General features: G+C 36.2%; 1 protein-coding gene across 1 annotated transcript; it reads right to left on the reverse strand.

Moving 5' to 3' along the window:
- Positions 1-33: 33 nt before the first annotated feature.
- On the reverse strand, positions 34-15717 carry LOC123903181 (vacuolar protein sorting-associated protein 52 A). The gene is made up of 20 exons (XM_045953100.1): positions 15375-15717; positions 15217-15284; positions 15041-15098; positions 12677-12772; positions 12123-12224; positions 11592-11675; positions 11185-11265; positions 10218-10361; positions 9993-10084; positions 9341-9422; positions 4784-4969; positions 3731-3846; positions 3568-3626; positions 3178-3278; positions 2798-2848; positions 1747-1926; positions 1533-1667; positions 1269-1343; positions 674-731; positions 34-584 (listed from the first exon to the last, which is right to left on the reverse strand). The coding sequence occupies exons 1-20, from the start codon at positions 15399-15401 to the stop codon at positions 280-282; spliced, it is 2100 nt and encodes a 699-aa protein (XP_045809056.1). The 5' UTR covers positions 15402-15717; the 3' UTR covers positions 34-279.
- Positions 15718-17199: the final 1482 nt, after the last annotated feature.

The raw sequence follows: 17199 nt of genomic DNA on the forward strand, positions 1-17199 counted from the left end.
TTCTGTACCCAACTAAAAATTACACGACAAAAGTGTATCACAATGCCCGTCTTTACATTCTGTATAAATTCATGGATTTGACATTTTGTTGCATCTATACTACAACTGAAGCATTCGCCATTCTTCAACAGTAATGGCGTGCCTGAGGACACCAATTCGGTAACTATAAATGTACTCAACGAGAAAAATCTTAGTCCAAAAATGTTCTTTTTACAACATATATTGGATGTTATGGATTTGGAATTAGATCCAACAAATAACTAAGACTCCTTCAACAAATTAGAAAGTCCTCGAATATTTCCTAATCTCATACATGATTGAAGATATGGAAACAAGATCCTTGTTCAATGCAGACCCACCAGGGATCCTCTTGATGGAATCTGAGAGTCTTGTATAGTAAAGTAACAATTGGGTCAATGCAGCTCGTAAGATCTCCATACCACACAAGAAGTTGCTGAAAGACGTGATGACATCTTTGTGCATCAGCTCTATGGCCGCCTTCCACCTACTTGCAAAATCCTTCACCAGTGGCTCCACTTCCGCAACAGTTATAGGTTTATCAGGACCAGATGTTGGGTCCTCAGCTGATAAATTTCATACAATCAAGCCCATATTTTAACAAACATAGAACGTAAATAAGATGCTACAATGGTGTCATCTTGTTTATACTTACATGCTTTGGCCTTTACAAACTTGATTAAATCATTGAAATGCTCTTGGAGCAGTTCTTCCTGCAAGGATTGAAAAGCAAAACTGTAAAGTGATTGCAATTGCGAATGAGAGCAAGAGGGTAAACTAGTAATCTGTTATACCACAAAATAATCAACGGATACACTAGCTCTTTTTTTTTTTTTTGAAAATTGCATCAAGTTCACATTCACAATTGTTGTAGGTTCTTTCCTTTAGATGGAGATCAAGGTTCTGATTTATGTGGTTTTCTCATGGTTTGTTATCAACAAGTGATATCTTGACTTATCGCCCCACTTAATTTGACATGGAACTCCCAGTCTAATTTCTAATTTATTTCTTTCAGATTAGGACCCACAGCACTAAATTTCTTAAAAGAGGTTTGGTCTTGAATATGGCAATCACAGGGTAAGTCAGAAACTAAAGTTGGACTATTAGGCGGCATTTTTCCCTTTTTCTTAACCAAGAATGTGAAAAAACAGCAACTGAAAAAGTTTGTTCTCGTATACTCTTCGCATGGACGATTAAAACATACTTTAATTTGCATTGAAACCAAGTATGAAAGGATGAAATGCAATTACCACAAATAATGCTGTATTGCTCTTCAGCAGTTCCTCAAAGTGCATTTGAATTTTTCCAGCTTCAGGACCTGCTTCCTGGAATCAAGCATATGAGGAAAAACTTGAAGTTACCCTAGATATTCCAAATTGTGAGAGCATGCTGTGATAATCAATTTTGACATGAACCACACCGGCAATTTGAAATAGAGTTTTGTCCAAGTACTTTCTAGGTGCAGATATATAGCTATAAAAATAAAAATAAAGAGCCAGCTTGCAGATTCCTACCTTCAGAACAGCAATTGTCATATCATAATTGTTTATAAGAAACACCGTTTGTAGTTTTGCCTTTGTGAAGTTCTTGGCAAGCTTGATAAGTAAATCATCAATGGCCATTCTTAGTCGTTCCAGATTCAATTCAAGCTGTAATTAGTAAACTTACGGATTGGATTAGAAATTTACAAAAAGAGGAGTTGACGATTGATGGGTTTATTATACTGACCTGGCCATCTCCAAACTCAGAGTTTAAGTGGATAAGCGAAGCGGTAAACTCAGCATAACGCCTCATGACATAATGAGGATGCACATCATCTTCCCACAATGTCTTTACATTTGCATTTCGCAAACTGTTGAGGTGCATGTCAAATACCATCTTAAACCGAGGCCATAGGGAAATATTGACCTGCCAAATTATGAAGTAGCTTTAAAAATGACTCGAGGCCTATTGGCATTTGCTAGTTTATCCATTTTTATCATTGAACAGCAGAAGGATTTAAAAAATGGCAGTAAATAAAATATATTGGAAAGAATGAGGGAAATGTAAGAGAACTGAGATTGTATAAAACAAGACTTCCGACCCAGGCCAATAGAGTCTCACTATCTAGAAAGTCTTGTCTAGGAAATGTAGGAGCCTAGTCGTCTATGCCTTCCTTGGGTAGAACAGAGGCTGAAAATTGAATTTCCACAGAGAAAAAAAAACGGACAGGACGTTTAACATATAAGGTGTTTATGGAAAAAAGAACTTGAGGGTGATGTTTCAAGTGTGAAGAAAAATTTAATCCCCTCACCAATGCTCTGATAAAAAGTTGAGGTTAGTCATATTGGGTGAAAAATGAAACCTGTAATGAGGAAGGAGGGAATTGTTTTGGAATTTGAGGAGGGGTTTTGGGGTGTCAAACACCGCAGCTATATGGAGCTAATAAGTAAGGAGAACCGATTAGCAGATGCTTATTCACTAGTTCATGGTGATCAGGTGTTCAAAACTATTCTTTCTTCACCTAGCTGCTAGCTGGTTGCAGGGCCGAGACATAACTAATTCACTGATCGCTGCTCCCAATCTTGAGGGATTCAAATTATGTTTCCCATGTATGATTGTACAGATTCATTGCATGATATAGACAATCATTCAACAATTAAGTTCCAGCTAAGCAGTTAAATAGTTCTCTAACCAACACCCCAGTAATTTCAATGTTATAATATCAGAATCTACCAGCAATAGACACGTCAAAAAAAAAAATCTTGTCTAAGCATAATGCATTGCCCGGGAAGCTGACCTTGTCTAAATAAGAATCCAAGCATGGAATCCGCCTCCGAGACATAATGAGCTGAAATAAACAAATATATCAGTTTCAAATTGTTTAATGGGTAAAACATTTGTAAATGCACAAATCTTTTAACTGTGCAATGAAATCTGTTTGTGTAATATTATTCAATTATTTGGTAATTGCTTCCCAAGAAATGGTTTGTATCCCAAAATCAACAAGTCAGTTTTCATTGGAATTTCAAGAGGGTGGCTAAGATACAGATTCTTGGAACAAGATGACACCATCTTTAGGCTGCAATAGTCCTATTAGCATCAATGTGATGTTTACTTTGATATGTTGTCCTTCTTACTGAAGAAGACTGAAATCGGTCTTACAAGTTAGAACGTTACCTGATGCTGGTGTATAATGCGAATCATAAGCATTAGGCCTATAGCATCATAGCAATTTGGAAGTATTGTATTGAAATGCTCATCCATGACACCAAAAGGACCTGAATATATCAAAAAGCATATCAATTGCCGTATACAAAACCTGAATTCACATCTGCAAATAAAAAGATTAAATACAGAAAATGATAGTGGTTTTAATTTATATACCAAGGTAAAAAAAAAAAAAAAAAAGATGAGAATGGCTTCGTTTTTTTGGTCAAGTAGCCTAGTGACTAGCTGTGTAAAGGTAAATCTAATGGGCAGTAAGCTAAAAAAAATTCTTTCTGTTTACAATCTGTTGGACCATGACTGCAAACACTCTACAAAATTTAAAAACTTCATCACAGATACCTGAAAAAATTTCATAGAACATATTTTGTTCCCCAAAAAAATCTTCACAGAAATTATATCTGCAGATGAAAGGAAATAATGTCAATGTTCATTTAACTAGGGATTTTATGCATATTAGCATTTTGTAAGACAATATTAAGTGGCATAGCAAGCTGGAGTGTACTCTGAAGTAGCAGTATCCATAAGTAGCTTCTGCAAGCTCCTAAACAGAACCTCATATGGATATTTAATGGAGCTGGCTTCAGCTATATGAGGAATCAATGCCGGTTCATCAATTTCCTGAAATAATGTCAAATATAAGGCAATAATCCAATGAATGTAATGTACGATGTCTGCAGAAGAGACTCATCTAATGATGTATAAATTTCAATAGAATTTGGCTCCTCTTAAGTGAAGAGTGAAAAAATAACCGTCCGTAAAAAAATCAACATCTGAAATTGTGATAACTTTTCAATCATCATTTATAGTTTCACTTTTATCCTCTAAAGTGTGTCTCTTTCTTTAGAGGAATCAAATCCAGTCACATTAACAATACCAACGACCAAGAAATATAACTCACAAATAAAAAATAGAATTAATTACACTTTTAGTCCTCCTATTTTATCATACTCACAAAAACAGTCCCCGTATTTTAAAATCGAACTTGTTGGTCCCTCTATAATCATGTTTGTTACGGTTTTGGTCCCAACCTATATTGTTTACCCCTAAAATGGTTATTTTTGGCCTCAAAAGTTGTGATTTTTGGCCCTAAAATTTGTATTTTCTCTTCAAAATTCAAATTTACTATTTGGGCAATAAATAATCATTTTAGGGGTCAAAAATCTAAGTTGTGAAGAAAGCTGCAACAAGTGTAATAATAGAGGGACCAAAAAATTCGATTTTAAAATAGGGGGACAATTTTGGTGAGTATGATAAAATAGGGGGGCCAAAAGTGCAATCAAGTCTAAAACATATATAGCAAAGGCTCTTAAAGAAATTTTATTTATTTTCTAAAGCAAATAATTCAGAGTATAATAAATAATAATCAATTGTTAAACCAGCAACAGATCCCTAGAGGCATGAAATGTAATCCTAGTCTTGACTAAGCTTCACTGCTCAAAAGGAACTATTAATACCAATGGTAAAAATACACAAACTCCTCGGTCAATTCAGTTAGTATTAGAAAACAAAAGAATAATATGCATGGCTTTCCACTTTTTCCTAGGTTGAGTCATACCTTCAATATATTATTCCTATCCCCAAGAGCAAAAACAGCAGATCGATTCTTTAGCGGTTCCCATGCTCTTGTAAAAAGACCGCCGCTGCTTCTTGTCTCTACACCAATTAAATCATAGGATGTTGCTATATCCAATTGTAGTTTCTCCAATGCTTGTATGTAAGCGCGGAAATGAGCACTAAGAACCTGCACATATACAGGAGTATAAGGATACTTCATGAAATAATTCTCAAATTAATTGTTTCCCTGCATCTTTATACACGTTTCACTCAATACACACACACACACACACACACATACACATATTGGGTAACTGCTAAAAGCTGATAATTGTAACATGGATCAGTGATCAGACCATTTAGCTCATACATATTACAACCAAAATAGAAGTCTTCCAAGTGGTTGATCATTAACCATGAAAGCCAGCAAATTAACATAGAATGAAAGTAACATCATCCAGACAACAGTACAGCAGCTATCTAAATAATAAGTCAGGCCAACTCAAAGCTACCAAAGTTTTTTAGATGCTACCATTCACACCTCACTTTAAACTTCATTTTGGGGGGAAATGCATTTTTAGTGAGGGCTTTCTTCTGTATTGAACCTAAACTTGGGTTGAATAAATAATCGTATAAAACAAGCCTTCTGTGATAGAAACCAAGTATGAGTAATATAGGAAAAGGACTATTATTGTAGTAAAGAGTATAATGAGGTTTTATGAGTAATTAATGAGGTTTTATGAGTAATTAGTAAGTGAGATAGGGTGCTGAGTTGGCAAGTTTGTTATGCCTCTTAGTAGTAGTATATATAGTGAGGTAAGGGGAGTGCGAGGGGATTATGGAAGATTATTATTAGGACCATTATGGTTAGGCAAGGAAAGAGTCTTCTCTTTCTTTGAAGGAGCTTTGCTCTGTGGGCATTAGGATATTCATCCTCTTGCATTTATCTTTCATTTTTATATAATAATACACTGTTTTTATTATTCCTGCTTTTTAATCATTTTCTACAATATTTTATAAGTTGCGAAATTTTCGGTTCGCAACAATGGTCCGACCTACCGGATATACGATGGTTGAGCCAGTGAAGACAATGGAAGCTAGGGTCGAAGCTCTCGAAGGAGAAATTTCTGAGGTCCGATCAACACTTGTTGATGTTCAGAAAGCGATGGAGGAGAGCCACGCGAGTTTAATCGCGATGATGGAAAAGTGTTTTGGTAAGTCTATGGTGGAGGAAGAAGGTGCCAGTGTTGTCGCTAACACGACCGCGGTGCTTCAGATCTCGCCGGAGAAGACGAAAGGGTCGAGTTCTGGAGGATTAGGAGGTGAGACATTGACGGAGTTTTGCCATTCCGTTAAGGTGGGACTTCCATCGTTTACCGGGACAGATCCGATTGCTTGGATGGTGAGAGCCGAACAATCGGAAACAATTAACAGCAAATTGAGTGTGAAGATGTGTGAGATGCACAGAAGAGCAGAGCAAGTGTTTGCTCTTGAACCACCGCCGGAGCCGCCAGACCTGTCGGTCTCCGATCAACCATTGGTGGTCCTCCCACGGCGACGTCCGCAACCTAAGCCACCAGAGGCGAACAAGTATGTGGATGTGAATGGGTCGATGGTCAAGATACCACCACCATCAGTGTCACCAGTCCCCGATTCAAGTGTGAGCATCGTTGGGTCGGCGATGAAGAGATCCTCAATTACTCGTACGAAATTGATGGAGAAGGAAGATAGAGGGGTAGAACCGGTATTTGGAAATTTGAGTCCAATTGTAAGCCTAATGGGCCTGACCCAAACAAATTTTAACTTACCGGGTCAAAAGAAAAGAGTCCATGTCAACGGGCTAAACCCTATGGGTCCGATCCAAGTCACGTTTTCCGTCAAACTCGAGTCGCAGACGAGATGCTTTCTGTGGCAATCTATTGCATGCACCCTCCGGTCAGGTTCGCCGGAACCGCTAGACGGAAAACAGTTTGCAACAGTTCCGCCAAAACCGCCTGACCCGAATTTGTTCATCACAGTCGGCTATATCCAAAAGATACTTAATCTAGTTGTGACTACACAACTGCGAGAAATCGTTCAACGTGTGGTGGCATCACCAACTCCAGGGTCGTCGACCTTCGTTTTACCTGTAAAGATTGTGGCATGGCTGTCAAAGGAGAAGGGAGAGAATCGTAACTATTGCCCTTTTGATATTGAAGTTCTCATTACTAAGGCTTTGTTGGTGGGTGAAAGATTTTTTCCAAAGTCAATAAGGTGGAATTCTTTTCTCAGTGGGTGTCCACAACAAGAGAGGTACGTGGAAGTTTTTGAGCACTTCATATATATGCAATATGTTGACTCACCCTTGTTGTTAAATGAAAATGTGACACATGGATGTGTTGTGAGGATTTGTGTTAATGGGGATGGGCTTGTGCCAAACGTCAATGATAAAGGATATGGACAGAAGGGGTATGTAGACTTTGCTCTTAAGATGATGTCTTTGCATTCAGAAGACTTTAAATTGGGTTTCTTAACTTGGGTATTTTTAAATCAAGTTCTCTCACCAAAGTACTTAGAAACAAGGATTACACTCTTAACTTGTGTATTGGATGAGAAGTATTTTGAAAGGTTTTCCAAGGTTAAGATTTATAGTCGGAATGGTTCAGTCAAAGAAAGTTTTTCTGTTTCTGACAACTCTTTTTGCAAGACATTTAAGTATGCAATTGATTGTAATTCGGATCATACTGCTAATGATGGAAATGTTCACAATGAGCAACACATAAATTTGCTCCTTACTTGGTTTGATTTTCTTGTCATGGATTCTACACTAGCATATAATTGTTCTGCCCCTGTGACATCAATTCTACTCCTATGTGAGTTGACAAAAGATTATAGGGTACTGTTTCTTCTCCGGAGAGATGTTAGATTGGCAAGTTGGGTCCCCTCAATGACAAATCAGGCTAAGGAGAGTGATGCACACAATAAAACAAACCTTGCTAGTGGATATTTTTCAATATTGCATGCCGGACATAATGATGAGGGTAACCGGAGACAAAGCAGTGAGGGAAATGGTTTAAGAGCTTGGAGGATTTCCCCTAACCATCGTAGAATACTATCCTGCAGTTTCACAAATGTGGAAGAAATTCTACAAACTGAAATATGTGTTTTGTTTTTTGGAATATGGCCCTTCACTCAATCGATCAGTGATAATACAACCCTTTGCAAGAGATCTATGCTAGTAGGTGATCTGTATGTACCGAGATTAATGATTGGCGGGAATCATTCAATTCTTCTAGTTGTGATTGGTGACCTATTAATCTCTCTGAATTCAGAAGAAGGGTGCTGCAGTTGTAAAACGGTGCATGTGACTTGGTTGTTTGAAGGGGGCTTGTCAAGCTTCCAACAAGGGGATTCGAGAGGCAATGATCTGATTCTCAACTACTACTGCACCCAGAAGGTTCGTATGCAAATTGTTGCAAAGGGAGTTTTACTTGTGATCAAATTTCTTGAGAGGAAAAAGGAATATACTACCTCTAATGCTCCTATGTTTGTAATTACAGTATTAAATTCATCAACAATGGCAATAACATGGGATCCAGGGAAGTTCAATACCTTTATGACTGGAGTTGCTTATCAATGTTTGAGAAATTTCCTTTCAATCTATGGTTTGCTTAATTTAGTATTTGGCAGAGGAAAGATTTGGCTCAAAAGCATTTTGGTGCTGCTTATGTTGGTATACGATAGAGGAAAGTTTTGGTCCTCGAGCATTTGGGTGCAAGTGATGACCGACCTCATTGTCTTCCATGGCTTGATTCCTATGTGTTTCTCAAGTGAATTGAAGGGTCGCCTAGCAGCAAGAAGAATAATAGGAATCATGTCCAACCTTGAGGACAAGGTTGTTTTGAAGGGGTGGGTATTGATAGAAACCAAGTATGAGTAATATAGGAAAAGGACTATTATTGTAGTAAAGAGTATAATGAGGTTTTATGAGTAATTAATGAGGTTTTATGAGTAATTAGTAAGTGAGATAGGGTGCTGAGTTGGCAAGTTTGTTATGCCTCTTAGTAGTAGTATATATAGTGAGGTAAGGGGAGTGCGAGGGGATTATGGAAGATTATTATTAGGACCATTATGGTTAGGCAAGGAAAGAGTCTTCTCTTTCTTTGAAGGAGCTTTGCTCTGTGGGCATTAGGATATTCATCCTCTTGCATTTATCTTTCATTTTTATATAATAATACACTGTTTTTATTATTCCTGCTTTTTAATCATTTTCTACAATATTTTATAAGTTGCGAAATTTTCGGTTCGCAACATTCTGTCAACAGGTTCTAAATTTTTTATAGTAAGCTTATGCTCCTTTGAAATAGTAAACGTATAGTTTTTTTTAAAATAACTTTTCTGACATGGGCTGAGATGCTAATATATGAACTTCATTTTTTAGAAACATGCTTTTGAGCAAGAAATTTAAACAAAATGTGAAAAAGAACAAACTTTCTATTCCTCATAACATTGTTAATATTTAGGATAACATTTCGATCAAATAAAAATCTTGGTGGAATGTTCTGATTTTAGCCTTTACCTTGTTCATTGTATCAATATAAGCTGCACGAACTTCATTGTGTACTTCCTTGCCGTGTTCCTTGAGAAAGTTAATAACATACCTACACTTTTACATTTCTATTTGTTAGATTCATAAATCACCCAAAATTAACAAAAATGACCAACATGTTTTCACAATTTAAAGGCGGTTAAGGCAAGGAGGTATACAATGGTACATGTCAGATCACATTCTCTAGTTCTCTTGTTGGCAGGTCAAATGCAAACAATGACAAATAAAACATTTATAAATAAGAAATCCTTCAATAGTAGTTCAATAACAAAATTCTACAGATTAACAGATCTGTTTATAAGCACAATTTCTGATGATTTAGCTACACTTGTACATCGAAGGTTCAATACAAACAAAGCTATTAAAAATATATATTTAAAAGTAATATCCGGTCAACAAAATAACAATGAATATATTTGTGCATGACACAATGTAATACTCAAGAGTGATACATTTATAAAACACTGTATATTGAAAAAACTCAACACGAGCAAACATGTTTGGAATGTTGTCTAGTAGATACAACTATGTGTTACATGAAACTTATCAATATTAATTCAGAATTCATAGCTTATCAATCCATCAAGCTATAGCATTCTAAAGATTAATTAAAAGGACTCACTTGTACTTTAAAAGGACACTTTGTTGAAGTATTTGGATATTTGTTTTGGGTTTTCTCAATGCATAGAGTTTCTGAACAATGAAGTCAAATACCTGCAGATGGATGGATAACAATGATATATATTAAAAAAAAGTATAAACAGCTCTCAAAATAGAAGAAAATTTCTGCATTAAATTATCAATGAAAACAAAATGCCATACTAATACTATGATTGGTATAGACAACCTTTGAGACTGCTTTCTGCCTGAGTTTTTCAAGCTCAGGCTGAACATCTTTTAGAGCTTTTGATGCTTTAACCATTGTGTCCACTTCTACAAACTTCAGTTTCTTGCTCAGAATCTCAAGAGTTCTCATGTATTCCTCATTGACCTGAAAGGCATCCAAACTGAGAAAGAAAGCTATCTAAAAGGGAATATACTAGTAGGAGATAAATAATAGGGAGCAGCATGCACATCAAGTATTGGGTGGGGTAAATGAAGTACAAAAAGTACACCTCAATGTTTAAAGCGTCTTAGCTGTAGCCTAAAATGCCAAACAAGACCAAGAAGAGACATCAGACCAGCAACACTAGTCTAAGTATTATACCATTTTATATGCATGCACAGTGTATGTAATGCATGCATGCATTTGCTTGCACATCTGTGTCAAAACTAATAAACAATCAACAACAGATTTCTGAAAAAATGTCATCAAAACCACAAGAGCTAGACTCCTATGTAGTTAATTCCCTAAGGAGCCGAGACACTTGTTCGTTCAGGTTCACAAATGCCACAATCTTAGATAATAAGTGACCACTGTTCATAATGTTGCATCCAGGCTGCAGACCTTCTCAATACCAACACTGCAATATTTGTTATGTATGTCTATTTTCAAACATTAGCTAAAAAACCAAGTAGCCAACATATATTAGAGATACTGGAGGAAAGCTGATAAAAATGTAGAAAATAAGAAACAAACAATGCCATAAATTTGGGACTTAGGGACTAGATCAATCCACAAAACCGACTTATAAGGTGGGGATTGACCAAACCATATAAGTACTACCTAAGCCATATCTCTAGTCATGTACTCATGTCAGACTCTCAACAAATACTGCTGGAAATATTACATTTGTTTTGCACGCCACCACAAAAAGAAATTAATAAAACATTATTGGAGAGGAGAGAAGTAGATTACAGAGAAAGCATAATACCTCTCCATCAACAAGGATGTCCACCATCCTAGGAGGGATAATAATGTCTTCCACAAACTTAGCCAGCTTGGATTCAGCCACCTTTTGGGAGAAAAAACAAGACCAATTATACTACATATTACATATAACACGTGCAGGCAAAAAAGACAGAAAAATTTCATCGGATGGGTAAGCAGAGGAAATAAGTTCTAGAATGGTGACAATGAAACGAATATAGCCCTCATCCAAAACTGAAAAAAAAATCCAACAGTTAAAGAAATTCTAATGAACTAATCTAATTGTCAAAATGTAAACAGCCTTTTAATGCAATTTGCTTTCCAGGTCAAATTGACAATTAACTAATATTACGCCGTGCTACAACTTATGAATGTCTTCAAACTTAGCTTGCTTATACAAAATGGTCATACCTTGCGATTCTTAAGCCTCAAACCCATATCCATAGACTTCTCTTGCAGAATTTTAATGTCTGAACTTATGGAACCAATCTCAGCCTGATCAATAAAATTAACTAATTAAGATTTCGTGATTTAATATTCAAAAACAGCATAGAAATTCAAATTCAAATTGTTTGAGAAGTCCTTAGAGTCATCGAATAAATTAATATAATTGTAAGTTGTAACATTTGTGTGATATATACTATTAACAGATCCCTAGAGAAGGTATATAGACACTACATTATTGGACGGGGAAAATAATATTTCTAAAAGTTGAACAATGTAGAAATGTCACATTCAAGCTTTAGAATAAACAAAAATTGTTAAGATTGTGGTGCCACTCCAAATGTAAAATACTTGCACTATATGTCTTGTCAGAATATCAGGAAAACATGTTTACAACCATTTTTAAATGATATTATTGATTAACTAGGAACTGGTTGGTTGGTTAGTTCTGCTCATATAAATGTAAGCTTTTTCAAATTGCTCAAAGGGCCAACATACCTGAAATCCACTTAACAGAGTTTCCATATGTGACAAGATATTATCACAATCTCGAATTTGATCATGAAGTGAGACTAGATTATCACTCTCTTTAATATAATCCTGCAATAAATGGTACAGTTGTAAAATCAATCGATTATTGTACTGTCCGCAACGATTGACAAAAGCAAGTTTAATGCTAGGAACTGCATGACATGACAAACAAAATTCCATGATAAAGCAGAAGAATTTCTTTCAGAATACTTCTCTATATTAAGGGTAACAAGCAAATACAAAGCATACAAAAATAGTGGATCTAGAAAAGCCACATAATCAAATTTTTACATAATTTTTTAGTTACTACAAATCGTAGAAAGCTAGCATTCTCCTAAAAGTAAAAGAAAACGCTGCTACCAATCTTTAGCATGAAGAATAGAGATCCATAAAAACAGGCCTATACATAAGATCTGAACTACAACCAAACAGTAAAGATATGTGCTTACTTGTCATCATATCTAGCAAAGGAGACACAAAATGGTATGATTATTTAAATACTCACAATACTATCAACAAACCTGAATCGAATCCAACTCGACTTTGCGCAAATCATTCTCAACTCCCTTGGTATAATCTCTAAGTTTTGGACCTTTAGATAGTATATTTGCAACAACCTACACAGATGAAAACAACTTAGTAACTTACATGTGTGTGTGTCTAGCCAGAAGAATAATTGAAAGGCAAGGTAAATTACAATTATGCACAGATAGAACATACAATTGTTCTATCTGTGCATAATAATTTAAAATAACAAAATGAGAATGTGATGTGTAACCATTATGCACAGATAGAACATACAATTGTTCATAAAATGTAAGCTTACATGAACCCAATATAAAAATAGTAAACATGCTTAAAGTGAAATTAATTAGTGCGATAGTCTCCAATTGAAACATTAGAGTGTTTATAACTTCTTTTTTTTATATATTGAAGAGGGCTGAACGCCCGAAAAAGAAGGAAATTACAAGGAAATCAATCTAGGGGAAGAGTTTCCCATGAGATCATAGTAATACTTATCCCTAATCTGAGCTGAACACACATCAAAAAATTCAACATTATAATCAAGAGAGCATCCAAGATTAGCCAAGGCATCCGCACACATATTTGCTTCCCGATAAGTATGCGATATTTCAACAATCCACTACAACTAACATTTGCCAAATCTGCTTCAATAATGAACCTCCATTTATGCTTGGCGAACTGCCTTTCTTCACTACCCATACCACTGCTACTGAATCAGTATGCAACTCCACCCTTCTAAACCCCATCCTATGAGCATAACATAAGCCTTCATACACTCCCCACAGCTCTGCCACGAACGCACTACAAAGACCGACACACTTTGTAAAACCACCCAACCATTCTCCTTGACTGCCTCGTATCAGTCCTCCACACCGAGCCACTACATGCTCCTTGTAGCCTTGTAGGCTCCATCTGTGTTAAGTCTTACAAACAATTCTCTTGGAGGTATCCATCCAATCAAAGATATTGTTTGGTTTGTCACTGTCACAATTTCATTTGTTGTTGTTGCACCCATATACTCTCCAACCACCTTCAACACGTGTTGTTGTGGACAAATAGGCCTGACAAAATTCTCTTCAAACATCTCCTTGTTCCTCCAACTCAAAAGGCAATGACAGCTCAAAGCCCACACATCAGACCAACTTTCTTTACCATGCCATTGAATTGCATTAGAAATATTGAAATTAATCCATTGATTAAGATCACCCATATAAAATTACACTTTACAAATCCCCGGAATAACACCCCTCCACAACTCAATTGCTTTTGGGCAATCCCTCATGACATGAAGGGTAGTTTCCTCCACATTACCACAAAAACTACACATAGCATGGCTCAGCCCCATTTTACTCTTCATGACATTAGTTAGCAATCTACCATGAAGCATCATCCATATGAAAGCTCTTACTCTTTCTGGCACATTTAAACTCCAAATTTTCCTCCAACATGAGTTGTTGTCTCCACCATTGTTGCCACACAGTTTCATATACATTCCTGATACCGAAAATTGAGAGTTGTTACCTCCAGCAATCACTTTTTCATCCTTAGCATGCTCCTCACTCGGAGGTAATGTTGCAGCAATTTTTTTTAACAGTGCTGCAGGAAGTCAATCAACCATTAAGTTCCAATTCCACTTCCCCGCTGGATCCACTAACTCGGACAACTTAATTCCACGTAAACTTTGAGGGATATCAACTAGTTGCTCCAACACTATTCCTCCGTTTATCCAGGCATCACTCCAGGCATCGATGCTTTTTCCATCCCCAACAATCCAAAAACTGAATTTTTCTAGGAGAGGTTTTAACGCATCCAAAGCTTTCCAAAGGCTTGAATCAGTGGCTTTACATGGTCGAATAGTCAAACCATTCTCCCTACTATATTTGCCATGAAGAACATTACCCCAAAGTTCCTCACTTCCAGCTTGAAGCTTCCAACCAAGCTTACACAAACATGCCTTTTCATATAATCAAGCTTTCGCATGCCCAACCCTCCCATTGCTTTTGGGACAGCAATTTGTATCTCCTCCAAACAAGCCTTAGGAATGAGAGAGGAAATCATAGGATAGGTAGGTTATCGCTTCAACAGAGTGTTTATAACTTGTTTACAGACAAGCAAGTTTTGCTATTGATTACTGTAGTTAATTAAATTAAATTCAATCGTTCTCATTTACAAAGTTCATAATAATAATTTTGGTAAATAAATAGTTACAAAGAACAAGCATTGAAACTTTACAAAACTACAACCAGAAATTTTGATATAAAACATTATTATGCTAAGATCGATCAACTATGTCATTTCATCATCATAATCTAAAATAGTAGTGTTTCCAACAAAATAACGAAGTTGAATTAATAACTCACTTCATCATTCTTACATTCCTCAAGCTCCTGTTGAAGTCCTTCCAACGATATATCATCACTACAAAAACAAATTAAGCAAATTAACTAAAACTAACATTCTTGATCACAAAATTAACTTTAATAAACTAAAACAAATGATAATTTGGAACTGCAATAGTAAAATAGAGTATATTAACCCGTTTATATCTTCTTCAATTGTTAAATCACCAACAAATGCTCCAAGATCAAATGCACTAGAAGGACTCTGCAATAATTTGTCGATAACAGTGGCAATTTCAGTGTAACGGGAAATAGAAAAATCAACAAGTAGAAACGGTTGTACTATGATATGTACCATTGGATTTCCGGCAACATCAGCCATTGTTTATGCAGAAATTGTTCACCGTTTTCTTTGATTTCGATGAATTTTGAAGAATTTACATGTGATTTGGGAGAGAAAGTTAGGGAATCTAGAAGAAGAAGATCAATGAGAGAGTAATGCAGTGATCGCCATTTACGTGAGATTTGGGACACACGTCGGAGATGAGATTTACCTGACTGGAGATGATGATTCTGACGATGGTTCGGTTTGGGCCTATACGGGACTGGGCCTCTTCTTAAGACAAAAAGGAGTTGAGATCTGCTCCAGTCCACTTATGCTCCAGTTTTCCAGTCCCTTAGATAGATGACTGCCATGTGGATAAAAAACAAATCAACGGTTCATAATTAAATCAATTTTGTTTATGCAGTTGTAATGTATATTAAGAAATCTACCATCTTTTACCTTATTCCATCGGTGCGTTTTTAGAGAGTTTGCACAACGAGACATTCAACTTCCACCTACAGACGGAGGAGATTACAATGATTCTCTATGGCATGTCGTGTGTGCTGCATCTCCCCATAAAGGGACTTATGCTAGACTACACGGGGAACTTGACCAAAGATGAAGATGATCTTGATGGTGGAGCTCATTGGATCGAGATCAACTGATGTTGATAAGAAAGTCACACATACCAGAGGGGCACATGCACGATTTACATATCTAAGAGATCTCTTTTGGAAGGCATTTGGAGTGTGTGGGTCGATACACATAGGAGGGTAATGAGGAGGAAGCTGGGAAGTATCAAGACCACACCGCCGGGGTCAACTTGTTCATCCTATACAGTAGCCCTATTTTGAGTTAGTTGACATATTTACTTGGGGCGATGTTGCTTTGAAACCTCTAAAAAGCGTTCACTGTTGCCACCATATCGAGGGTGAAGGTCGTGGTGGCAAGTTATATGACACTGATCCAAGTAACTAAATTTATTTATTTATATAATTGTGTACTTAATTGTTTTATTTTTATTGATATATTTTTCTCATTACATATAATATTATAATTTATTTAAAATGTTATTAAATCTAAAGGTTTTTATTTTTGGTCAAAACTATAATTTATATTGTTTTTGTTTTTGTTTACAATGAGTCGGGAATCAGACATATGACGTATAGCGTACTACCCAAACTTCTCACCACTACGCCAAAATCTAATGACCTAATTTATATTGTTTTTAACTTGAACTTAATAAGTGATGGAGTGAATTTATTAATATGGTATTTTTTTTTTTTACAAGAATACATGAAGTTTTTCCATATAAAAAATGATGTTTCATTTGTAATAAAAATGATATACCAAATGTTAGTTGGTTCAGTGGTGATTGGCGCTGAACTTGGTAGGGAGGACCACAGTTCGATCCCCGCAATTGCACTTGGGAGGGACTGGAACCACTTGATGCCAGAACTCGCCCCGAACTCTGGACTACTAAGGCCCCTTTCCCTTAGGAACCAGAGGGTGAAAACAAAATAAAAATAAAAAATAAAAATGATATTTCATTATAAAAATATAAAAAAATAGAAATATAGTAAGGCGCCTTCTACCGTGTAAGAGTGAGATAGGTCTTGCACGTTGCACAAACATTTTTAACCGTTGGATTTCATAATTACAACATATCTATCATAAATTAATTCTGCTGAATTTTCTCTCGGTTGACTTCAAAAAGTTTCATCCGTACCGTCATCTCCTCTAGATCGCACCACCGTTACCTTCCACATTCGTTTGGAAACACCACCTCTTCCATTCCTTTGAACTTGTATTTCTCAACCTAACACACTACCCATTCTTCTTGAGATATTTCTAA

This window comes from Trifolium pratense, linkage group LG1 (assembly GCF_020283565.1).
Source record: "Trifolium pratense cultivar HEN17-A07 linkage group LG1, ARS_RC_1.1, whole genome shotgun sequence".
In the NCBI taxonomy this organism is placed as follows: Eukaryota; Viridiplantae; Streptophyta; class Magnoliopsida; order Fabales; family Fabaceae; genus Trifolium; species Trifolium pratense.